Raw genomic sequence first — 26,788 nt, forward strand, 5'->3', positions numbered from 1 at the left:
AATGGAGGTACATCAAGAAGAGCTGTGTGTGCCATACTGAAAGGTATAAATCACACCATAATACTATTAAGTAAAATCTTGAAAAGAGTTACAAACAACCTAGTACATGCATCAGCAGAGAAGAGTGAGAAACTACCTGCCATGCAGCTTCCAAACTCATGTATCTGTGAGAGAAAAAGCCATCTCTATAGAAAATGAACTGGTGCTATCATTCCTTTTCTACATTTCCATTCAGCTGTGCTTATGCATCAATTAGTTTTGCCTTACTCCTGCTACTTTCAGTTGTGCCTGTGTCTTACACATGACTGCAGGTATCAGGAAAGATAAGACCAGCATTTCAGATTTCCCTCATGGCCGTAGCCCTGGTTTCATTTATTCACAAGATGAACAGCAGCATATGATTTCTGGAACTCAATTAGCCTATCTCTGTTCCCCAGCTCTCACCACACAGAGTCACTTTGAACACCTTGTCTAGGATTCCAGAAGGAGATCATGCCATAGAGCAATGGTCTTTGAAGGGAACTCCCACACTTTTTAACTCATAATAGATGCTTACTGTTCTTGGAGCCAAAGGAGCAAATGGGAAGCGAGTGTTTATATTTTGGACCACTGATAGTTTGCTTAATCTAGGTTATTTCTGCTCAAGAACTGTGTCAAGCCCCTATACAGTGAGGAAACCTCTTATAACTTTATGGATAAAATCAAGTGTATTCAATTCAAATATACTGTATAGTATAAATTTCACATATGCTAACATAAATTTCAATTTCCTGAAGGGAGAGGCTCCACAGTTGACTCTTTCCAAGTTGTGTGTATATTGCACTGATAATCAAGTTTCTATTTTGGTAATGAGTTGGTTTGTAAACACACATTTACATTGGGATATGTCTATTTCTCAGTTGTGTACCCTTGCACACTACTTCTGGGACATCTACAGAAACACCAAAACCTTCCTTGTTTAAAGCAAAGATGCCAATTTTAAAATGTCATGTCCTATCACAGCTGAGGCCTCAATGTTCAAATATGCTGAGCTTTCAATTCAATATGAAATCTGCTGTTCTCCTGGCATGGGCCCAACAAGAGACTGATGGGTTTTGACACATTCTTCCCTGGTTTGTTTGTTTCCTGGGCAGGAGCTGTTGTTTAACACCAATCACTATTTTAGATGTTTAGTTACGTTTCTAAAATTCAGACTGTGCATACCTATATTTTAAATATATACAATATAAAAAATCAATTAAACATTGAGATCCATGTCCTACTTTTATAAGCACATGTAATTTCACACTTTTGAGCAACCAAATGATAAAGCAGACGCAAACAACCTACGCATCAATTTTGGGTGTTTATAGAGGTAAACAGGGTATAAAGAAAAAAAATAGTAACACACAATATCAGTACTTTTTCACTACTGAAATTCAAGCATTGCTATTAAATGCATTTGGTCATAATTTTCCTCTCCAGAAATTTTGATTTTGCTTTGTTTTTGGTGAGATTGACACTGATTTTAATGAGGGTTCCTACAGTTCAAAAATCCAAGCCCAAATCCCTCAAAGATTTAACTGATTAGATTTATCATTTGTTTCACAGCTTTTAGTGAGAATTCTTGTGTTTGTGTTTCCAGGATCCGAGCCTTTGTTATGACATATTAATCCCTTCTTCTGCTCATACTCTATTTTCCTATTTTGTTATGATTTATCTATCCTTTCTTCTACTCATACTCTTTTTATTTCAAGTTCAACTTGCAGCACTACCTTTTGTTACTGTTGTTTTAACACTTATCTGTCAGAAAACTGTTTTCAGTTCCTTGTCACATTGTCAAATTTACCACTATTTAGAAATTTTTACAGGACACACATCTGTTTCAGACTGAATAATTTAGAAAATTTCAGCTGAGGCTCAGTCTAGACACAACAGCATTTTTTTTTTTTGCTCACGTTAAAGCAGTAAGATTTTTTTGAGCACTCATCACATTCCCATTTCTATTACAAAATGGATCTGAAACTGGCAGATGGATTTGCCTTTATACCAGCAAGAGGCTATTTGCCATTCCAATAAAAGAACACTGAGATTTGTCCGAGTCATATGCCACTGAGCAAGCAACCACTGCTTAAATAGATCAATACAAACCTTCATTCTATTTACTTCTACAATCTACAATGCCCTATGCTTATGATCGGGGCCAAGGGTGTGATCTGTACAGTGACTCATGTGATTAATATATTGGCGTGATTTTGCAGCTGCAGAATAGGAGCCAAATAAGAGACAGACACCTAACCAAAGCTGTGCATTTCTGTACTCCTTTTTTGCTCTTGGATCCTGTAAGACATGAATAACTAGACAGCCTGATTGCCTATATCTGGCATGCAGTCTCAGAGTTGTGATGGGAGCATGTGCTACTGCCACGCATAAGTGTGTGAGAGGGGCCAAATGAATATAAAGGTCTGTCTAGAGGGATTTCAGTTTCCATGGCCAAATCTCATTAGATTCCATTCTTTGTAAACAGATTCCAGCCTTCAACAGTTAACAGCACGAACCACACTGCACCTTCCCCTCCAGTAAAATTAAGTGTGCTTCCTCCTACCATAGCTCTCAAGGACAGCCATGACCCAAAATCAGAAAGCAAACGTATGTGCTCAGGGTTGTAAGGCTGCAGCTGCACACTCTTTACCTCCTACTAATGTGGGACAGTGTAGGACAGAGGTAAAGGGCTTTTCAGTACAACTTCAAGATTCCTCTTTCAAGAATGCAACCATACAGATTCATTCCCAGAGATGTATTATACATAAATATATATGCGTGCATGCTCCTAGCTATAAAGCCAGTATTCTCTGTAAGGCATCCTGCATTTTGTCATTATACTAGAGCATTTTTCAACACAACTAACAGAATATATATAAAAAAGAAAACTTAAAAGTTTGCCCATCTGCATTTGTTTTCATTGGTGGTAGGGGGATGGCTAATCATCGATGTAGCATTTGTAAAAGAGCAACAACTTTTATGACTGAATTTTGAAAGGTGAAAAATATTCATCCCTTGTAATCTTCCTTTCCATTGTGAAATGAGGTTCTCATAGTCACCAATCTCATTAAAAGTTAAAACTGTGTCTGCTTAGCATTAGCAAGGAATAAAAGGGTAAGAAATGAGGTGTCTATGAGAACTATAGCTATTGACATCATTGACCTATAAATACGTCCTCTTCAAGCTGATATACAGCAATTCATTATCCCTGTTTTGATATAATTGCTATTACTGAAAGCCCTTTGCTTTTAAGTGTTAATACAATTGCAGTTCATTTTTCAGATAATCTGCCAAAAAGAAAAAACTAATTTCTAAATATTTGATCATAAAAGTTGTCCCCAGCTTTTACAGATAATTTAGTCAAATAATATCAGATAATCTTAGAGCAGATTTAACAGGAAATTGCTAGGGACTCCATCTAAGCAGCATCCATTTGCACTTATATAAATGTACTGAATGTGTAGGAAGACTTTGACAGCTTGCCATATGTGATTTCATTCTGTAGCCTACCTACTTTACCATCAAAAGTTGTATCCTTTGAAGCATTGCCAGAATTACTTTAGCCCAGTAGATATGCTAGATGTGCCCTTTAAAAGCCATATCATTTCCTTTCGACTCTGACTAGTTCAATGTAGCATCTGCTCAACTAAATTCCTTTGAAGGTTAAAACCAAAAAAACCCCTGTACTACAGCTCACTAAGATGTCCAGTGTTGAATGAAGACCATGGATGCAAGAGAATAAATACGACTTAAATGAGACTATAAAAGAGAATCAGAAAATTATCAGCTATCATGGGCATATTATACACACAGAGAATAAATATTTGCATTTCAGGATATGTGTTTTATTTAAAATAAAAATAAACCCTGATTTTTTTTTACTTCCAATACATTATGGTGATTGTTTATATGCAAATTCTGTTATTGCTGTGACATGGATGTTAATGCCATAATAAAGAATATCGCACATCAACAACTTGATTCAAAATAGCAAATATAGGTATGAATGTATAATCTCCTTTAAAATCTTTGGGTTTTAGTTATTTTAAAAGACATGGCGCTATTTTCACAGCACCTTCCCAGCTGCTCTAGATGATAATGAAGGGATGGGCCATATCATCTAGTATTGCAATGAAGCTGTGACATTTTAGAAATATTTTTAGTTTACCTTCTTTAATTTCTACAAATGCTATTTAAAATTGAAGACTGGTGTTTTTAGAGGTGAATGGATTCCAGAATGACATGATTTTCTTGGTTGCTAAATTGAAAATGTTCCAAAACATATTAAAATGGTAGTGTCCTTTTGTAGTCCTTTCGAAACCCTACAATGTCAATTTTAATTAATGAGCTGTAAAAGTTACATTTATATATCTGGGGTTTTTTTTCCAGTTTTACTTATTATTCTTATTATTTCACAAGAATTTGCACCCTCATTAGGGAGGTTGCAGACTTTGCTAATCTGCAGCGATTTATCACAAAAGCATCAGGAGAATGCAGACTGGACTGTGTCAGATCTAGTCACATCACTGTCCAAATTAGGCACAGCACTAACGTGCTTATACCAGTTGAATAGCTCCTAACCACTTAGAATGGAAAAAACATAATTTGTTTTGCATCTGTCTGTTGTAGAGACCTTCCATCAGACACATAAGCTCTTTCTTTGCAGTCACAAGTGTACATAAACCTAGAGGAATGTAGTGATATCAAAAAAGAAGAGGAGAATAGAACAAGTATTAAGGAACCTACTTTGATTTAGCCAGACAAAACATCTGGAATAAGTTCAATTTGAAGTGTAAAAAATTCTTTCTGCAGACACATTTTTGCCAAAAAGCAGGAAAGATAAATCCTTACATTCACGATGAGCATGAAAGAGAAAGAAGCCCACCTCTAGAAACTGGAATTTGCTTATGTGCATTTCAGTGATTGAATAATTTTCTATTAAAAATTCTTCCCCTGAACTGCCTTCTGTTGGGAAGGCATTGTACACTCAAGCAACAATATATCAAAACTTGATTTGGGAGCCAACAAGGAAGACAGACTGAATCAGAAGAAGGCAGGAAACAGATGATAAAAATATCATAATGTCCACCCCTCCCAAACATGCAACTAATAAAATGTATACCTTTTCCACTACATTTTTTTAGCCAACCACTCTGATCCTGAAGATCGTTGTCTTCGGAATGCATCTTTCTCAGTGGTTAGACACTAGCTCATCTGCACACAAGGTTGCAGTAAATAAGGTATATAGCAATTACAATTAATGCAGGAATCCTCTAAAATGCCTTAACATAATGTTGATTCAGGTTAACTGAATCTGAATATATAAAATTGGAGACAGGACAAAGAAACTGAGCTATCATATGACTAAAATGTTTTAAAACTTGCAAGCAAACTATAACAAATAAAAAACAAAAAAGAGAAATCACTGCCACTCTTATTCAAAGTAATAGTTGCTTACAGGGACAGAGGGATTGCTTATTAACTTACAGAATATATCTTCATTCCTAATGTAAAATAACAAACATGTTGGCAATATAGAGTAAAATGAGAACCATTCAAAAATCTGTGAAGTCTCTTCATTGCCTTACAGGCTGTGGATCAGACTCATGTCATGTCAAGAGAAACAAACGTAGGAGGGAAGCTACTGTTTCTCCAACTGAATTAATGAATTTTAGAAAAGGAAGCATCTCTTCCTACAAACTTTAAGTCATGACTCATACCTGATGCCTCAATATATAGAAGACATCCATTTACAATTTTCATCATATCTTTCTTATGCATACATTATGGAAGTTCAATAAGAATACATGGATAGATCCATTGTTATTCAAGGAATCTCAGGAATGCATACAGCTTTGTATTTACCACTTCTGCATGAATAAGTGCTGTCCCAAATGAGACATCTTTCTGAAACCCAGTATGAAAAGGTATAGACTATGCCTAACTGTAACAGTTACATCCTAATACAGCAGCACACGGCCTAGAAAATACTTGTCCAAAAGACCCAAAGACAGGATCTTAAACATGAAATAATTAATATAGGTAATAATTCTGTCATACATTTTATTAGTATAAGCCCAGATTTATTAACACAAAGGCTTTAAAAGTTATCTGGAATACAGTATGAGCAGAATACACCGTATTCGTTTATAGATCCATGTGATCCTGTTCAAATAGAGAAATAAGACAGTATTTCCCCTTTATATTTTACTGTTACCAAACCTTATAATATTATTGCCAATCAGGTGGTTTGATTGTAGCTTCAAAGGCCTTTCTGTAGAATCATGATATTCCCAAAAAGTCTCAGACAACTCCTACATATTAAAGTACATTTTTAGCATTCATGTAGCTAATGGAAAAAGAGCACTTGAAAATACAAAGTCACAAAGGGTGCAAAACCCTCAGAATGTTAATAAGTCCTTTAAAATATTATTTTCATAAATCTTGAGTAACTTGGAACCAAGTTACTCACTCTTTGAGCTGATGCTGGGCTGTGAGTTCTAAATATCAAAGGTTAGCAAAATTTAGGTTGGTTGTTGAGGAAGAAGCAGCATGTCTCCTCATGAGGAAGAGTAGAGGCAGTGTGCCGTTTTTTTCTGTCTTCCCCTTCCTGCCTGCTCACACTAGAGACGTATTTCTTTTGTCTGTCCACTCATACTAATCTGATTCCCCATCCCTCCAATATATGCATGTGCCTCCTACCTCTAAAGGGAAGATAAGTTGTGCTCTTAGACATGTCTCCTCATTGTTGAAGGCAGTCATTTTCTTTCTCACCTTTCTGCCCTGAATTTCAAACTCTGGGCAAAGGAAGTTTATCACTTCACTCTGTTGCCACATCTGAACTCTTGTCTGGGAAAAATGAATGCCTAGTTTTCTACTACCTCATCAGGTGGTCAGTAGAAGTACCCCTCTGCTGCATAGCTGTTTTTGGCTATGCCAGCACTGCTAGAGCATGCTGAGTGATAGGATGGGATGTCAGATTTCGGTGCCATAGCTTGTAAAATGGCGGTGAACTGGCTCTTCTGTGGATTCATCTGCAGAGGATCCTTCTGTGGGAGTGCCATGAGAATGATAAGTAAACATCATCCATGTGGAGCTGAGTTACTCAGGATGAATGCAGGCAGTTCTGAAGGTATGAGCAGAGAGAACTTTTAATGTGAATGTTGTTAAGGAACTCAGCTGAGCAAGTAAGATAAAGTACTGGCTCACAGGAAGCCTGACAAGTTTTCTGCTGCTCTTTTTCCCTGTCCCCTAAATGCAGAAAGCAACCTGGGAGCATTCCCTTTTGATCTGTGACTTAAGCAGGAAGCTTCTGTCAGTTGCTGTGCAATTGGAAGCACAGACGGAGGAGGTCTCAGATGGCATCCTGGTTCAAATGCCAGAAGGTAATACAGGGAAACATGGGGTTAAAAAGCTAAAGCAGCATAGGTCTATCTTAATGGTGAAGGTGAACAGGGAGTGACAGAATATAGATTAACACTGGAAGGGTAATAGCACATGGACATGATTGTCTTGAATTTCCATTACAAACCTCGGGGATTAAGCAAGATTAGCCTCTGACTTGGAGGTTCTCTTGGCTAGATCCCATCTGCAGTGAAGACACTCTCCACAGAATTTGGAATGCTTCTGTTCTCTTACCAATTCTCTCTTCCCAGAGTGGTATTACTCTGTTAACTCTGACTGAACACAGAGCAAATACAGCCCTGACCAAGGCTGTAAGAATACATGATGTTGGCAAAAGCAGATTAAGACATATTTCCTATCCCTTTCCTGAGCTGCTTGTTCCTGATCTTGTGCTTTCATATGCAACCCCTTAGTTGGACTGGTGGAACTGTCAGTGGGGATTTGCAGCTGAAAATATCACTGAACTGAATTTAAAGTATTTTTTTATATTTCATTTTTGCAGCATTATTTTTTAGCCCAGAATCATTCAGTGATTGTGATTTTAATATATATGGGCACTGTTTTATTCCTTTCATAGCCTTAAGCCAACCCTTGAGCATCTGTGGATTGACCCACCCCTCTCAAGTGCTTGGAAAGGAAGTTCTGTCACGTGAACCCATACTGCTTCTCTGCTACAAATCTTGAATTATTTCATACAATGGAAAATATTTGAGTTATGATTTTCTCTTGCCCTGACTTGAATACAGATGTAAAAGAAAATCAAAGTTTATAATTAGTGCATTGTAAAAGCAGTGAAAGGCATGTTTTCTTACTATTGCTATTTCTTATTAATTAATTACAATTTATTTATTTTTAGAAATGAAATTTTCATCCATCACCAGCAGAATGACTTTTTGACTTACTCTTAAAAGGTAGAGTTTTTTCTCCTCATCTCTAATGTGCCTGAAAAGCATGGAAAATATCTTTAGGGCAAATTTGAATGTTCCTCACCTGTATCTGGGTTTTTCCCCCCCAGTTATTCTACAACCATTTGTTTTTAGAATATTCTCCAACTTCTACAAAAATACATTGAAAAGCAATGCAAAGAAGATACCAAAGTACTCTGTAGCTAATTTGGATAATATGAATCTTAATTCAGGAAAACTTTTCGTATTTGCTTTAATAGGAAAGAGAAACATAAAATACCTAAATTGTCTTACTCATTTCCCCCAGATATTTTATTAAAATAATCTGAAACCACTGAATCCATCAGGAAGCAAATGGTGTGACTGCTAATATTTTCAGTCTTATTCAGTACTGGAAAGAGTTAAAAATTGCAATGAAAATACCTTATCAAATGCTTTCCTTTTTTTTTTTTTTTCCTTTAACAGCAAATGCTAGAAATTATTAAGTGACATAAAAAGTCTTCAGCCTTTAAGTGTTTAAACCAATAAGGCTATAATTTTATTGCATGGAGAATCTGTGATTCATTTTAACCAGTGAATCCCTTCTGCATAAAGACTTTCAATGTTTCAGTCTCAATGGCTGGTAAAATATGTTCAAAAGAATAAATAAGGGAAACATGATTCTCATGTAAAATGACATTCTGGATTTCTTTAGTGAACTCAACAGAGAGCTATATTCAGTGGAGCCTGTAAGACAATACTGTTGGCAGTATTTAAACACACTATAAAAGAATAAGCAAAACAGTGTGATCAGTAACAATAAGTTAATTTCAATAAAAAAAATCATTAAAGCGTCACCATGTATTGCATTTGGACTCACTACAAAGTGACAGTCAGCGGATTATTCCACAGATTTCTAATGCTGAAAATTCTGATGGCATTTACTAGCATAACCTTTCAACTCTGAGCACATCAATAGAAGCAGACAGTGGTTTGAAATATGATTCCTTGCAGATAGCATATCCTCATTCATCTGACTGTGGTGCTCTGTGCTCCATTGCACAAACAGCGGCTCACCCACTTCTGAGAGGACACTAATAAAAAAGGCATCAATTTTCAGCTCTAGTACTACTGTGATCTCTTTATATGTTCGACATCCAACATTAAATTAAAATGCTGTTATAAATCCTACTTTCTGAATCTGGAATGAGTGTTGGGTTTTTGTCGCATGAGACTGCAGCAAATCTTGTCAAAAGCAAGGAAGCACGTCTTGTTCACTCAGAATTAATGTTGTGGATGAAAGAAGGAGGTAAAAGAGGTTGAATACGGTGAACTGTGGGTGTCAAAGGCAGTGGGTAAAGCAGTTTTGGGGTACCAAACAGAGCATAGCATTTGCTGCTTTCAACAGATTCCTAGTCAGTAATTGTAATTAACAATTACTAACTGCACATGAAAAATAGTTTGTTCATTATATAAAGCACTTTCAAAAATCCTGCAAATTTTAAAATGCTGTTAGTCATCACAGTTTGGGCAATATATTCCTCTGTGCAAGACAAAACCAGTTTGGTAATAACCAGATAAAACAGGCTAAGTGTTTTGGACCACTTCATGACCATACAGTGAAGGTTGTTACAGAGTGTCTATGCAAAATTATGCATATTGATGTTGATGTTCAGGACTTCTGTCAGGTTGTCATTTGCACTTGAGTTGTCTTAAAAGTTCTTGGGTTGGGATAGGGATTTAAAAAAAACCAAACAACAACATAGACAAAAAAATTATTAGGCACTGATATGAAATACTGTGAGGATGGCAAAAATAAAGCTGTGAACAGTGAGGGTGAGAAAGAAAGCAGGTGGGATATTTCTGCTATGTACAAGAGTGCCATACATTTTGGAGTCTTTCAACTGTGTCTGATAACCTCTAATGGCAGGTATCCTTTCTCCTTTAAGAGCTAAGCTAAACTACACTGAGAAGGCAATAATGGCTTCAGCAAAGATACTGTGTCTATAGATATTTTCTCTGTTCAGTTCATTCATAATTATGAAGAAAAGAAACAAGCTTGCCTTTTTGGGGGTGGGGGAGTTGCCTTCAAGAGTGGTTCAATATCTGGATCGAACAGAGGAACTTTTTCCCCCTAAGGATCCTGCCTGAAGAAACCTTGACATGCACAAAGTCAGAACCTAGACAAAGTTGCCCTGGTGAGAACGATAAGGTCACCCGTGGGATTGCTGAGATTATCTCTGTCAAGCACTTGGACAGCATGCAGTCAAATGATGCATCATGCAGTCATTTTCGGGGGGGAAAAATCAATTTCTTCAGCAGGTCGCTATTTGCTTTTCAAAGTGCCCTTGTAGGCCTTCACCATCAAGCATTTATCAATTTAAATGTTGTAAATTGATAATGTGCCACTGTGCCTTGTACTGTTTCTGAATTATTTTGATGCTTATATTTTCTTACTGCTCTCAAAATCCTCAGAGCTTCTCTATTTCAATAGAACTCCTCCCTTGTTCACTTCTTTTAGCATAAAACACAACAGTAAATTAATATTCTTACAATGAATGTTAAGGAAAAAAAAATTAAAGCCCCACATGATCAACACAGAATTTCCCAGGCTTTTATTTGCTATTTTTAAATGGGAAAAACTATTAAAAATTATCAGTGCTAGTGTACCAATTTACTAAATGAGCACAAACGATCATTTTATGTAGAAGTATCTAAATTCAGAACACTAAAATAATGACAACGTCACAAAAAGAAAAAAAAAAGGAAAGTTCTTTTCTCAATTGGTTATTGCCTAGTTTTGCTTTAAAAAAATTACAGTTCCTGGATTTTGTTATTTTTTGCTTTATTATTATTCTTATTATTTTGTTAATGGTATAGGAAGAAAATAAGGTAGAATTTATAGAATCAGCACAAGTGTTAAGATTGCTCTATATTATTTTTTAAGCAAACAGAGCACAAAAGCAATCCTTTAACCATCTACTAACCTCAACTTGATTTGCATTGAAAAACAGGTAGAGCATAGTAGTTGAGGTTTGTGCTTTGTAAAAGCAAAAGAAATACATGGCAGTTGCAAAGCATTCTTAACCTCCAGTGATTTATTGGCCCTCAGCCAAGTTATCAGGGGAATCTAATTCTTCTTTATTATTCAAATAAACCACATTTGGCACCATGGTTCCTTTTCAGACTAGCTTCACAAATAGAATGAGTACTGTCATTTATTTGACCTTGTACTTGTGTGCTGTAGCTATAATTTTATTTGCCATTTCATAGAACAAATGCACAGAAAGCCAAAATAAGGAGATAGGTTATGCTGCTGGTAACAGAGTACACATGTAATATACCTGTTGGTTTTGCCTGCTTTATTTTCAAAAGGATAAATTCTCAAACTTTTATTCTTGTTTTCTTCCTGTTTCGTCTGTATCATCTATCTCTTATTATGCCAGCAGCTGCACTGTTCATTTTTAGTGAGCTCTCTTTTCAACAGGCCAATCTGCAAACCTGCTCTGTGGCCTGGACAAGAAGGAGCAAAGGTAGGAAATCTTTTACTTTAAGATGTGGACCTCACGGGCAGGAAACAATGGATACTATCCTTGCTGAGTACAACTGTTGTAAGAGATGATTAAGAACTTGTTTCCTGAAAGCAAAAGCATCCTATACAGATTATAAGCTCATAATATTTTCTATTGAACCTGAAACATCGTATGTCAGACAATTTTATCCTTTCTGGATAACACATTTTTATTCTATCTGGTTCTCGATAGATTTTTCTCCCTATTTGTTACTATTTATGTTTCAGCATATGTTTGGTCTAAGTTTCAAACACAGAGACTTTTCAAGAGAATTGAAATCTCTTAGGGAAGCACTCATACTGACTTCTAACTGCTGAAAGGAGGGATTTGAATGTCTCTTCAGTGCTTAGCCATTTTCTTTTGAAATCTCATGCCATTTCTAAAAGGAAATCCGGGACTGAAGATTCCAAAGATGGCAGTTACCCTGATATCAAAAAATTACCAACTGACTTGGAAAATGACTAGATATATAAGAAGAACAAACTGTATTACATCACTACAGAGATCTGGTGTAAAAAGATGCTTGTATTGGCTACACCATCACAGTCATGTTGTCCAACCCAGAGAAGAAATCCTGGCCATACTGTACATTTCTAGACGTTTCTGGGTCTTTCAACAAATACTACAGTTCATGAAAGAACTGGAAAGTATGTTGAACTATTTCAGCTTGCCTCAAGTATAACTGAGCTATGACAATTAACATAGACTTAAGTCAATTTACTGGGAGATTCTTGGTCCATTTTTGTTGCTTTGACCTTTACCTTCTCTCACTCATTATTTTCAGCTAACTGTCTTTTCCTAAACTTTGAAATGTATCTCTCTTCTCTGAAATGGCTCTAATTGCAATTCCATGGTGTGGTCTAAAACATACATCTGCCAAACTAGCTTAAATTCTTGGTTAGCATTAGCAGGAAGAAAATTATTCAAAAAAATTATTCAAAATATATATGTTGATGGGTGTCTACATGACAGTTATAGTCATTGCAATGTCAAAAGGATATTTATTACAGTTTTTGTTTACTGTTCAAATATACTGTTACTTTTGCCAGGGGTAACTTTATTATTATCATTTCCAGGCTACCTTCCAAGATACTGTTTTATCAGATTTGTTTACTATTAGTCCTGCAGCTATCTTAGAACATCAGCATCCATTTGTTTTGCACCACTGGCTCTAAACGTTCAGAAAAGAGTAAAATTGACTACCATAACTGTTTTCACCTGCTGAGATTCAATACAAGAACTGTTTTCCTTTAACTAGGAGACATGAGATTTTGCTTTGCAAATAAAAATACGTATTTTACATTATTTCCATGCATACTAGTTGAAAAAAAAAAAAAGAAAAAAAAAACTGCAGCAAACAAGGATGAATTCTTAGAGAAATTATTTGACTAGAAAGTAAGACTCCGAAGTCAGCACTTGATGATGATATTTCAAATAATATTGTACACCATAATGCCTTTAAGTGCTACACTGCCTGGAGGTTCTATACAAATATATACTTTTGCAGTATCAGCATAGGCTACATCAATGTTTACTTGCAGTGAAAAAAATACACCACCACATGTATCACATAGCACCAACCCAGAAATTCAGAATTCACAAGTATTTTAAGTTTGGTGTGGTGAAAACTGTAGCATTTCCAAGTATAGTTTGAGAAATGGTTCTATGGGTAGACTTGCTGATATTTTTATCAACAAATAAGCTTTGACTAGTGATTTAGTAGGAAGTAGCTACAGCACTTCTTTTGAAATTATTAAGAGACTAGCTATATAATGCTGTACCAAGAGAACAATATATCAAAAATATATAAATACCAGAGGCCTGAGAAATACAAAATGTCTCCATAAAGGCAGAAGAGAAGAAAAGGAAAAGCATCAGATATTTTAGTAGATCTCAGTAGATTTAATTTATTATTCTATAAAAAACCACAGTACTGGTTCTGATTTTTGGTAATTTTTCCATCAGTACTTTCAGTGGTGAACTCACAGAAATATTTGCCCTGATATATCAAATACTCTAACATGCAAAGAAAATTGCTTCATTTATCTGAACTCTTTCTCAAAATGCATATGGATCAAGATGAAGTGCAAAGTCTTAACAACATGATGTGAGTTCAGAGTAAGTAGAGATTTATCAACTCTATAGCTTGAAAGGCAGTGGCAGAAAATGCTTTTAACAAGAGACTAACATAGGGTTAAAGCCAAATTTTTCTTGAACAGATGATATTTCAGATGGCCACACTATTCCAGATGCATCAATTTCCTTGAAAATCCAATCCATATATGTGCATATGCTGTGCTGGCAGGAGGACTGACTGAAATGGCCAAAACCCAAGAGCTAATATTCTTTTGGCCAGAATAATGCAATTATTATTTTCCTAGCTATCAGTCTAAGCATACAGAGCCATCTGTTATGCAAAGCAAACATACACATCTCAATTACAGAAAATGCAGTTGCCTTGACAGAATTTGGATTACACCACTAACCAGGGCTGTAAAATTTGTTTTAAGCTAGTGTATAATGGATGCCTTTCAGGAGTTTCCTAATTAGCATTTACCTGCTTAAACTAATTATCCATCCTTCTTCTTTACTGGCTTATTAAACTTTGTTGGATACTATGCATAAACCAGATTAATATGAACATAAGACAATAATAAACATTAAAGTTCCAATTCTTTGCTGTATTAGCAACATGGTGGTGCACCGATTTCAAAATGTGAGATTCTTGATACTAACTCCCAAACAGATTAAGTCAGGGATTAAAGTCTATTACAAAACGAGGGACTTTAATGAGAGACAAGAATACTGATATGAGCTAGAAACAGCTCTTGTTTCCATTTCTATCATGGGTTTGCCAAAGCCAGCACAAAATAACAATTACTGAACTTATTACAGCCAATCGCTTGCGTGTTCTTTGAGGACTTAATGAGCCTCTATTCGTATTCTCACCAGATAATATTTAAAATTAGTCTTTTTTTGTCAGCAAATATTAAAATTTCCCATTTAATTGTTGGTGGGGTACAGCAAAACTGACAGTAAGTAGCCTATGCTAACTAAGCATTGCTTCCTCATAGCTGTGTGGGTCCTAATTTAAAGTAGCTAAAATAAATATTATTTCAGTTTTTCTTTTCCTTCTCAGGGTGACTGCAGCAGAAGTAGATGGTCCCACTCTGAAAATCATCATGCAAAATATTTCTGCTTCATTTCTAAGTGGAAGCGGAATGAAGCTATCCATCCTAAACATTTCTGAATGCTGCAGGATTAGGAATAAGCATTAACAACCAACTTTTGCCCCTCTTCTCTCCTGCCTTTTAATCTTTGAAAAACAGTCGTCAGCAATTATATGAAAAAAAAAATCCCAAACCACAACCCCCCCAAATTATGATATTTTATAAATTCATCTTTTCATATTAGTGAGCATTTATGAAAGCATCAAAATGTGTCCTTGTTGGAACCCTCCCTGCAAGACATTTTAATGGTCTCTTTCAGCATTTCTTGACTCCAAATGACTCTCTGTCATCGTGTCAGCTCCCTGGATAATGCAGGGTACTCCATAAACATCCAGTAATAGGACACAAGGGAAGTACTATTAGAGTGTCCCTTTCCTATCAGGTATAGAGGTTTAAAGTTCAAAACAACAGAGAAAAGAAACTTCATTTGTTCTCAATAAATTAATAATGATCCTTTGTGGCAAAAAGTTTTCATACACATCTCAATGTTCAATACTGATAGACAATTTTTAGTTATGTCTCAGGATGAACAGGATGCAACTTTAAACAGCTAATTCAATGATCCATGCAAAATACAGAAACCAAATTATTATTTCCTTAAGAATGATAAACAGAAGAATGCATCATACACAGTTATGTTCTAGAATTGAAAGCATGTACTTACTTGGGACAGGCCTAAATAGATGGAGACGGTTTCTGAAATGTACAAAAATTTTCCTTCTTGATTTAGTGCAAATACAAATCCATCCAGGGACTACAGCGTAAGAGGAAAAAAAGAAGTGAATAGATTAATAAAAAATTCCAAACTACAAAAAGAAATAGATTCAAACAGAGGCATCACAGAATAAATTAAGGAAAATATTCTGACTTTTATGAGAGTGGTTTTAATTTGAATCCTTAAGACAATTCCTTTATATTCTGTCTACATATTAATAAACAGCATATGAGTATATTGAGTTCAAGTTGATGAGTATGTTACTAAATTAATTTACTGCCATGCTTATATCTGTCATATACTGTATAACATTTATCTCATTTGTTTTATAGAAGAAATATACAAAAATAAAATGCTCTTTTTTTCATGAAGAAATAAATAAGGACAACAAATAACCTCCCAATTGAATGGTGTATATAAAAAAATCACCCCTCATTCTTCAGAATCGGAGCAGAGAATTTCCATTTCCAAAAACTCAAAAGGAGAAAATAAAATCCTGCCATCACTCAAACCACTATGGACCTCAATAATTTGTAAATTAATTGAGGATTACACACACATGCACACACATGCATGCATACACTCACACACCATTTTCCTTTTGTGAGACAACAAAGCCAATCAGCAGATTACTGTCAAATATGTTTACAGCTTAGGTCTCTAGAAATGCTATGAATTTCATCCCTTTGGTGTAAAAGTCTAGATCAGATTTTACTTTGACAGGTGCAAGTCTTTGGATGTGGTTTCCATTGCAACTGCAAAAATCAAAATACAGCTACAGCGATTAATGCATACCTTTTGAAATACGAGTGCAGTTAATAAACAAAGGACTATATTCTAAACTGACACAGAGTAAATCACTGCACATCAAGAAGGGAGTATATCTCTATGAATAAGAGAAAAATTTCGCTAGGAAGAAACTACTTTCATGCACTACTCATTTCTTTACCTTTCTGCCTTTTATGAGGTTGATTATTGGCAAACGCTCTTTGACTATTGCAAAAGTAAAATCACAAAATTCCAGAAATTAAGAATGTTGTAACAGCTCAGAAAATACAAAACAGCCCAAATGTTGGGAGGAACAAGGAACAATCCCCAAAATCCCATCCCAAATATCCCCTTGTGATAAAAGAACATGTAAAGGAAATTTTAACTGTACCATTTGAGAGATCAGCCTAGTTTTGGAAGGAAAAAGCACATAAATTTGATCATGATACATGATGACAAAATCATCTGATCACTCCTTTCAAATACACAACAGTGATTTCTGAGGGGTTTTAATATTTTTATTCTTCTGCTTCTTGACTAATTTCTTGTTAGAAAGAAATTGTTTCTGCTAGTCAGAAGCTGTCTTTGGCAAAAGTTCACCCCTCTCTGATGTAGTAGGTGGTGGAATTAGTTCAAAAATCAGAGTTTTCTAGAAATAATAGACCACATATTGGAATACAAAGCCTCACTAAAGACACAGCATTAAAGAAAGACTCTAATTTATATTTATGAATTAATAAAAATGTAAATCCGCATAGATTTCCTTCATGTAAAAACATTTATATTATGCAAGTAATTTACGGCCACTTATAAATCATCATCATCATTTCTTTTTCAAATTATTAACATCACTTCCTTGAATTTTTAACATCATTAACAGGCAGAAAATTTGGAACAGTGAAGTTCAAACTTAGAACCATACCAGGACAATCAAAACCTTTGCACATCTGATCTCTCCCACTATGTACAATCTCTTACTCAGAAAAGTAAATCTTTAAAGGTCTTAGTTAAAGTATTTCTGATTCTCTGCTCCGTGCTCCTTTGAGGAAACTGGTTTAAACCTCTGTTACACTGAGAAGCATGACACTGTCTCCCCAGCCACCTGTATAGAACTCCATTGTCCACAAACAACAAGTTGTCACGCTGCCTCAGACTGATGGCCTACCTGCAGCAGTCAGTTTCCCTGTGTCAGTATGCACAGAGGTGCTTCACAACAGTGTTTGGAATATCCATACAGGTAATGACAAGCCTACCAGAGGTTTCTTACTAGCCTGTTCTTAGTAGTTGGCATGGCTGTGTTATCTTCCTTAGAATTTTTTTTTAATCTTGTTATATTCTTGGCTCAATGATATCTTGAGGAAAGATGTTTCATAGATTATTTGTGTATCCTATAAAAAAACTTTCCTCTTAGTTTCTTATATAGCCAGGCTTTTTGTGTGGTCCCCTTGCTCTGTTTCTTGAGAACGACATACAGCTTAGGCATATTTATGATCTGCTTAGCACGCTGCATTAGTGTGTAATTATCTGGCATATCTGGACAAAGTTTTGTAAGAATTCTCTGAGTCAATGATGGTTTTTCTGCTTCTTTTATACACATCATCTTATTCAGGAATTCAGGCTTAATAAAAAAAAGTTTGAAGAAACCTTTGAGTACTGATTAGGCAGAAATGTTTCACTCAGTATAGTTTTGAAATTGGCTGAAACCAGTTTTGCTGGAAAAAATAGAAACAAATAAAACTATCTCTAGTCAACATAGGTGTACAAAGAAATTTCAACCTCCATGGCTAAAGTTTGAAAGTTATCAGCAACTGGAAGGGTGTTGAAGTGAGGAGTGTTAGTCATCCTAAGCACTTGCTACTTTTCCATGCCATTAACTCTGATTCTCTCCTTTCATTTAAATAGCTTTATTTATTTAGTCTTTTCTTCTCTTTCTTTCTGGGAGACTACTCCTTACTTTTGCCCCCAAGTTTTACAAGGTAGGTAACTGAGGAGGCACCACTGAAGGACTGGCAGGGCCAGTGCAGCATACCAACACCTTTGGATGTGATTAGCCCCTTCCTGTGCCATAAAATTTGTTCATTAAGCCAACTGAGACTACTAAGTCATGGTCAGTCATTCTTTCTCCATTTCTTTTCCCACCTCTCTGAAGTTAGGCTGATGTGCAACTACTGACCAAATTCAGCATTTTGTTCAGAAGAGCAAAATCAGAAAGTTTATTTAGTTGTATTTTGAAAGAGCCACTGATTAACAGCTAATGGACACCTAACTATTTCTGTGTCCAAAATACAAAGACATTACAACAAAAGCTCCAAGTACTAAGCTCGAGTCCCAATACCTAAGTAAAAATGACAATAAAAATAGGAGGAGAAAAAGCCACCTTCCAATGCAAGGCAGTTCCTCCCACCAGTCTAAAAGGGCTGAGACGGACCACTTTTGTGACAATGTTGTTGTTCCTTTTACAGGTCAAACAGTAGTTCTGAAGGACTGTCTCATTCGTTATTCATAGGTATTATTTATGAATATTTATTATTTAAGTAATGCGTGTTGAAATTTTTCAATTTTTCATAAAGCGTACGTCCTTTGTGCATGCCAAGAGAGCAGCAGACCTCAGAGAAGGTGCAAGGCAACATAACACAGGTTATGTTATATACTGGAGAAGAGTATGTGATACCATTGTATACTGCAAATTCACAAACAATTTTGTTTTAATGAGAAATATCTGGAAGTATGATTTGTATTACCTATGTATAACTAAGGACAAAACAAATGAGAGAAAGGTAGTGGATTTAGTCAGCTTTAAAATATCTCTTTTAAAAGGAACACCACAGTGCTTTCCACACAGAATTTCTGAACAGTTCCAATGTAGTTCAAAGGCAGATAAAATTTCTGTCCTGGACCTTCTAGAGTTAACTATAATATAAAAATAGGGCCTGAAAAGGTAACTGGGTTTTCATAATGTCCTATTTTCATTGAAGGAGAGACCATGAATATAAGGAAAATTTTCTTGACTTAATTCCTCTTTTTTTTTTAAAGTAAATGAAGTTGACTGTCATAAACCCAGTCCTATCTCATCTAGCTGAGAAAGGGTCAGGGTGACCCCAAATGCCAATTTTGAGCACAATCCAATTTAAGGTAGACTGGCAACTTCTTGTTTAAAACTACTCTTACTGGTTTTATGCAAAATGTGATTAAAGCTGAAGCTCTCTATTACTTTTGATTTCAGAAAACCATTATGTATTATGCTGTTTCAATCACCACAGGCTACTTTTTAATTTATTTTTTTTTAACTGCCCCACTGTTTTCAACAGGCGCCAATTAAGATTCTGGGGTCAAAGGGTTAATTACATCTTCTTACCCACTATGTAGAATTTTCTGATTATTAACCAAGGTTGGATTAAGATGAAAAAGAACCGACACAAATGTTAATGCTTGCCCCTCCTCAAGAAGATTTATCATAATACCATGCTGAAATCTATATGCTCTCTTCAAAGCTGTTAAAGAATGAAATCTTGGAGGGAACACTAAAATAAATGCTTTAAAGACATGCAAGTATCTGATTTATTGAGCCAGTTTTCTTATTCCTGAAAACTGTTCTAAATTAGCCAGGCAGGACTGATACAAGTTTTTCTTTGTCACATATGAGCAAGTCAATGTGGTAGACACGAAGGAAGTGAGACTCAGGCTTAAAAGTCACTAGCTGCAGCCCCTCAGAACAATAATGCAAATTATTATAATTTATATCCTCTGACATCAGAATAATACAAAAATGTAAAGCACAGGTTTTTATCCCAAAATACTCACTGCCTTTTACAGTATTTGAAGCATAGTGAGGTTATTTCCTTTCAGGATATGAAACCCACTGTACCACTTTGACCGAATATGCACTTATGTATAATGCATCATAGTAAATGGATTTATATTTGTCAGAGGAATTTTGTCTCAGCCATTTTTGCATATTCCCTCTACAGGCAAATTTAATTCACTGGAGTCTTACTACAGTGTCCTTCTGGAGAATACCCTCATATTTCACACTATCCATGAAGTCCCTAATTCTTTCTAGTGTGTTCCAATGCTTCAAAAAACCCTGTTACCCCGACCTAAACTCCAGTTAGAGTGAAGAATTACCAGTAGGCTAGGTTATTTTAATGACAGATTATTTTAAACTAAGCCTTCACCATCTGTTCCACCCCCTAATTAAGAATGCAAAAAGGACATATTTCACAATTACATCAGTAAAAAGTAAGATATACATGATTTAAATGCATGCATGTGTTCTTTGTCCAATGCAGCATGCATCTGTGATGCTTTTCTCATCATTCAGACTCTGCTCAGGAGTTAGGGGCTGGGGAAGGGAATACTCCCCCTGATAAAACAGATTAATTGATATACTAAACTTTTCCTGGGAAACAGATCATCTTAATTAGAATTTTTCACTCTTATGACATAGTGATATTATAATTGGAGCTGAGCATTTATTTAAGGACAAAGCCTGTCACCAATTAGACATACAAAATCCACAAGCAACAAAAATATTTCACTCTTTTTTTAAAAGAGAGGAAGCATTGGATGCAATTGACATTTATGAAAATGTCTTATAATATACATATAATTGCATTATTTATTTATCTATCATGTTACAACATGGTTTAAAAAATATCATTTACAAAAGAAAGAAACAAACTAGTAAGTTTCATTTCAACATGGCAACCATTTTTGGGTGGGGGGTTAAAATGAAATAAAAGGCATAAACAATGGCTAACAGAAATCTGGCCTCAGTACCCATCTTCTGTGCTCTCTTTATTAAGATATCAGAGCAATATCCTCCAGCAACATTAACAAACATGCAAAAGCATAACTACTTAGGTGGAAAATCTGACCTTGGGCTTTCACAATTAAGTACTATGAGACAATCAGAGTATTGTGCTGGGAAATAGGATTTTACATGGGATATATTTGATACACATGAATAAAAATGAGCAACTGAAGTTTGATCATCTACTGACTCACAAAAATCTCTAAAAGCTTTATTTCTCCTCTTCCATCTTTTTAATCCCTTGCAAACAAACAAACCAAGCCCCAACAAACAAAGCAAAACAAAACAAAAAACCCACCCCCAAACAAAAGCCCAAATAAAATAAAAAGGCATATGACTTATGTCAGCCTTTCTTAGGCTAAAAGCTTTTTACCACTGAGCAAAAATCCCAACATAAAACACACAGAAATCCCTATTTTCAACTCTCATACGGCTGCCATTTTTTCAATCACAGTCCACCATAATGGTTATATGGCTACATGACCATAGATTCCTTGTGAATTAATGACACATACTTGGCAACAAGGCAACATGCATTTGGCACCAAAACAACTACAGTAAAAGAGATGAGGTAAGAGGACAAACTCAAAGGATGTGGTTAGCGCGGACTTTGATGCCAGCTTCCTAATTTGTCATTTTTGTGCTCTTTGCTCGTGTGGTCAGGATGCGATTCATGACAACAGAGGAGTGCCAAAAAATAAATTTGTCAATAGTAAGGAGGTCTGCTTTATAGCTCAAAGCCAAAAAATGAAGGAGGAGGAGTAAACTTTACTGATTTCCTTGATGCATCTTTCGCAGACTTACAGAGTAAGTATGTTTATATATCCAAAGCAGCAAAGAACTTGCAGTGGCAGTTTTACTACTTGATTAGAAAAAAGCATATGTTACTCCAGAACAGAAACATTGAAAAAATGGAGAGTGTAGAAGAGAAAGGTTTAGAGGCAAGAAAAATGTTTAAAGGTGGCAGTCAAGTTCTTAAGATGTACTCCTTGGACTGTTCACTGATAATAGATTGACAAGTATCAGAGCTAAGTTTGAGAATCACAGCAAGATTACAAATCTCTAAATGATGGATGTTCAAGAAAAAAATCTGAGATTAAGAGTTTGACAGTTTTTGAGTACCAAAGAAATAAATGACTTTTAGAAATCTCTGCCCTGTAGATAGAAATATTATTTTTTTTTCTAGAAGGCCATTCTATATTACTTCAAAATCTCAAACCATCCTGTGAAGTCATGTATTAAAGCACTGAACTTTTATCTTTATGATTTTTGATGAGTTCCTACCCTTTCCTTATTTAGGATTCCTAGAGCTGCTAGTGCTGGTTCCAGACTCTTTGGACAGGAGACTGTGATGCCAAGAACTGCATGCCACGTAATGCAATCAAGTTTATTTATTTAGGATGAGACTTGTCGTACAGAGATTACATTATGTATCTCTTCCCCTGAGAAAGTGATCACTTCAGGACAGGATTAAGTGTACATCTATCTGTGGACTGCCTTTGCTTTGAATACATAGTGTTTGAATGTAAGTGCTTCCCACCCTTTGGTGGTACAAATATTACAATCTATTATGCATTTCTGCACTGAGAGGTGCTGGCGTGAGTAAAGGACTTGACAATGTATGTACCTGCATAACATTTACTGAATAAGTGCCAAAAGCGAAAGATTAAGTTGATGTAGCAGCAGGAGCTAAGATACACAGAGCTGGCAGAATGAAGGCTAGAGTTCCCAGACCTGCACCTCAGACCACACAGCAAGAGATTGTGGGAACCTGATCTAACCGGAACACTGTGCAAGTAGAAGCAAAACTGATTCTGGGAACAATGCGCATTTTTGTGAATGTTACTCTTTCCCAAGCTGCAAGTTTGAAGCCCTTTTATGTTGTGTATGAATATTTCAGTTTATGTGAGCTCAATTCAAATTGATCGTATATTTGTTGTGTATTTGCATGTTTGGTTAGCTTTTCTGTCAATCTACACAACCTGACACTATGTGAAAGCAAACAGATAAAGGTAGCTTAATGTCAGTTGTCCAAAAACCTAGGTGAAAAAATTAAAAGGAAGAATTTTTTATAGAGAGTTAATTTCACTCTTAAAATGTCACCTGTGCACTCCATCGGTACTCAGATGCTCTGGTGATTGATCCTGACAATTGGCTTGCTAGTTTGACCTCTATCCCAGACCTGAATATGTGTTCTCACTTGCATCACACAATTTCATACATATGAAGCAGAGAGGCTGTGTTCAAGGAAGAAGAGGATGAGGGGCTTATGTTTAGCATATTTAATCTATTAGATGGCAATATATACAACAAAACCAGATACAAATGAGAAATTGAGTTGAGTTCTTTGACTAGCATATCATTCAGATTTATACTCTTCTTGAAAGAAGAACATCTTGAGAATACTTTTCAGACAATGGAATACAGATATAATAAGAACACAGAACATTAGGAACAAATCTGTAGTCTACCCAATCCAGTGCTGTTTCTAACTGTAACCCTTTAAGTTACATGGAAAAAAAAATTAAAAACTGATGTTCTTATCTTCAGCCTCTTATTCCATGTTATAATGCGAAGAAGACAGAACCTGGTCCTAATTTGCTGAGAGTTCCTCCAGCTGTCATTAATCCTTGAACTAATGCAGGAGATGCGTTTGCTATACCCATTCTTTCTCCACCTATGAGAGTGTGGAGCAGTTCCACATATGTTCCCTCTGAAGTCTTCCAGGATCCATAGACAGCTGGGCTAAGTTAAAGCAGCCACTCTCTTTTCCACTAAAAACCAGTATGTAAAAGCCTCCAGAACTGTTACTGCCACTTGAATCCTTAATCTTGTGACTTGAATCCTTGAATCTGTACTGGCACAAATCAGAACATGTTAGTTACTATAAGCTGGGTCTATTGAGACATGGAAAAAAAAAAAAAAAAAAAAAAAAAAAAAAAAAAAAAAAAAAAAAAAAGGAGGAAAAAAGCCCACAAAACTATAACCCCTTGAGGTTTGTGTTCTGAGGTCGTTCTTGCAACTCTAAAGATTGTTTCCTCTACTCTGCATGTCTGTCTACCCTACTAGCAGCATTCAAATCCATGGTTAGTTTTTTAAAGGTTTGACAGAGGTCTTAGAAAAATTCCTACAGGTTTAGAGAAAATAGATTTAAAATGGAAATGAGAGCCTGTGCAGCACTAAAAGCTGGATTATGAGTTTCTATAGCATTAGACATCATGGAACAGAGACCTTTCAAATGTCTTGATCACTGAAAAATACTCCGGTTACACTGTCTTAAGACACAAAAGTCAGTAGAAGACAGGATGCAAATCTCCAGAAAGCTGTGCTGTGCTATTCTGGTTCTCACAGAAGCTTTGGTTTCCATTCACTTAGCTGTGCAGGGAATACAGGAGTACTGCAAGTACATGGGACAAACAACTTTCTGAAACAATCAGAGACTTCATTAATAATAAAAATATTTCAAAATCTTCCCCTAAAATAATTATCCACTATATTTACATTCTTCACAGTAAAGTTGATATCTCCATGCTGGGTTGCTATACTTTGTGCAAGGGTTTTGAGCTTACAGTGCTTCAGTCCAGAAATACATTTCACATAAAAGTGGGAAATGCACATTTATGTGAAAATCAATTATCCTGAGGGAACTGGAGGTCTGGTCCTGAATGAATGTGAGGAAATCAACTCAGTTTGCCACTACAAAACACTATTGCTATGTTGACCTTCCACTTCTGTTTCACAGCTGGAATACGAGACCAGGTGAGAAGACAGCATGCAGGTTTGCCATCAACAGGACTCTAATCTCACCCTAGGCTATGAGGAAATACTGTGTTTCTCCCGTCCTCCCTCCCCCCCTCCCTCCCTCTGTCTTTTCCCATTTTTTTTTTTTTTTTTTCTCCTGAGCTCACCTCTAATGCCTGTGTAGGTAAAGATAAGTATGGATTTTGCTGTTTACCAGCTCATTGCATAAATTCAAGCATATCAACAGCACAGAGCAGCTCTTCCAATGAAAAAGGTTTATATTATTTTAAAAATACAAGCTGATATATTACAGTGGCACCTCTGACTGCTGTGATAATTAAGGGTCTGTTTGTGCTTCCATAATAAAATCCTATTCTCTACTGTGGAGACTGGTGAGTTATGATTTTTCCAGAAGCCAGAAACACAAGGTTTCAACTAATAATATCTTTTTTCCTTTTAAAGACAGAAAATGTTCATCTGTATTTTTACACAGGGTTTTAGTGTGCAGCCAAATTATTATGCTATTCCCTCAAGGAGTGCCTTGGATCAGCTGCAGCATAAAGTATCAGTAACCTGCTCATCAAAGGGTGCTCAAGATTCCTTTGACACTGCAGAGTACAGTAGCTGTTGGTTGTGCCAATAATCTACAACACCACATTATCTAAAAAGCCCTGAATAAGTCTTGACATCACCAGTCCTAATGCTGTTTATTGCACTTGTCAACAATCTCTGTGTTGTATCTCGTGTCCCAAGTAGGTACTGACATGATTGCTCTCCACTGTTACTATCTGATTCACTCCAATTTGTAAGAGACCTGAAGCTTACTCTTTCCCTAATATGACTGTGGTAAAAGTGCCTTCATCAATGAAAGTGATGAAAGAAAACTCCTCCACTTGCTAAATGTTAGCACCATTCTCCTGTTATTCAGAATCACACAGAGAAGGCCAAGGAAACACTTCTAATTTCTTATTATGATGCTTTAAACATACAGTGTTTAAAGTGTGAGTGTAGCATCCCAGCTTTTCCTGATTTCACTGTGATATTTTTCTTTTTTCTGCTGCCATATATTTCTGGCTAAGCATTGCTGGAATAAAGTTCTCCCTCACAAGTTTTCTTCACCATTTCTGAATTCTGCAACGAAGTTATTATACCACCCAATGATATCACAAACTAGTATTAAAATTACTAAAGAAAAATCATATAATACAACAAAGCTCCATGTATTTGCAGTTGTGTCCTGTCTTCAGCACTGTCTTCTTCTAGACCCTAAGCAATCCCATACATATTTGCCTGATTTTCTTCATCTTTTCTCTGTCTTTTTCCCTTTCTTTAAATCACTGAAAAACTATGTTGAGCCAAAATCAAATAGAATCATAGAATCATAGAATGGCTTGGGCTGGAAGGGACCTTTAAAGGCCACCTATTTCTGACCTCCCTGAAATGAGCAGGGACATCAGTTAGATCGGGTTGCTCAGATCCCTGCCCAACCTGACTGTGAATGTTTCCAGGGATGGGGCATCCATCACCTCTGTGGGCAACCTGTGCCAGTGTTTCATTGCCCTCATTGTAAAAAATTTCTTCCTTGTATCTACTCTGAATCTACCATCTTTTAGTTTAAAACTATTACCCCTTGCCCTATC

At 36.0% G+C, this 26,788-nt stretch overlaps 1 protein-coding gene across 5 annotated transcripts in view; it reads right to left on the reverse strand.

The window, feature by feature from the left end:
- The window catches only part of NPAS3 (neuronal PAS domain protein 3), a 603,067-nt gene that overhangs the window by 166,194 nt on the left and 410,085 nt on the right, over nucleotides 1–26,788 (reverse strand). For all 5 annotated transcript variants that reach the window (XM_032113050.1, XM_032113049.1, XM_032113053.1 and 2 more), the window contains one exon: nucleotides 15,776–15,865. In XM_032113050.1, coding sequence (XP_031968941.1) covers nucleotides 15,776–15,865 — 90 coding nt within the window. The remainder of the gene's footprint in view (nucleotides 1–15,775; nucleotides 15,866–26,788) is intronic.

Source organism: Corvus moneduloides, chromosome 6 (assembly GCF_009650955.1).
Source record: "Corvus moneduloides isolate bCorMon1 chromosome 6, bCorMon1.pri, whole genome shotgun sequence".
In the NCBI taxonomy this organism is placed as follows: domain Eukaryota; kingdom Metazoa; phylum Chordata; class Aves; order Passeriformes; family Corvidae; genus Corvus; species Corvus moneduloides.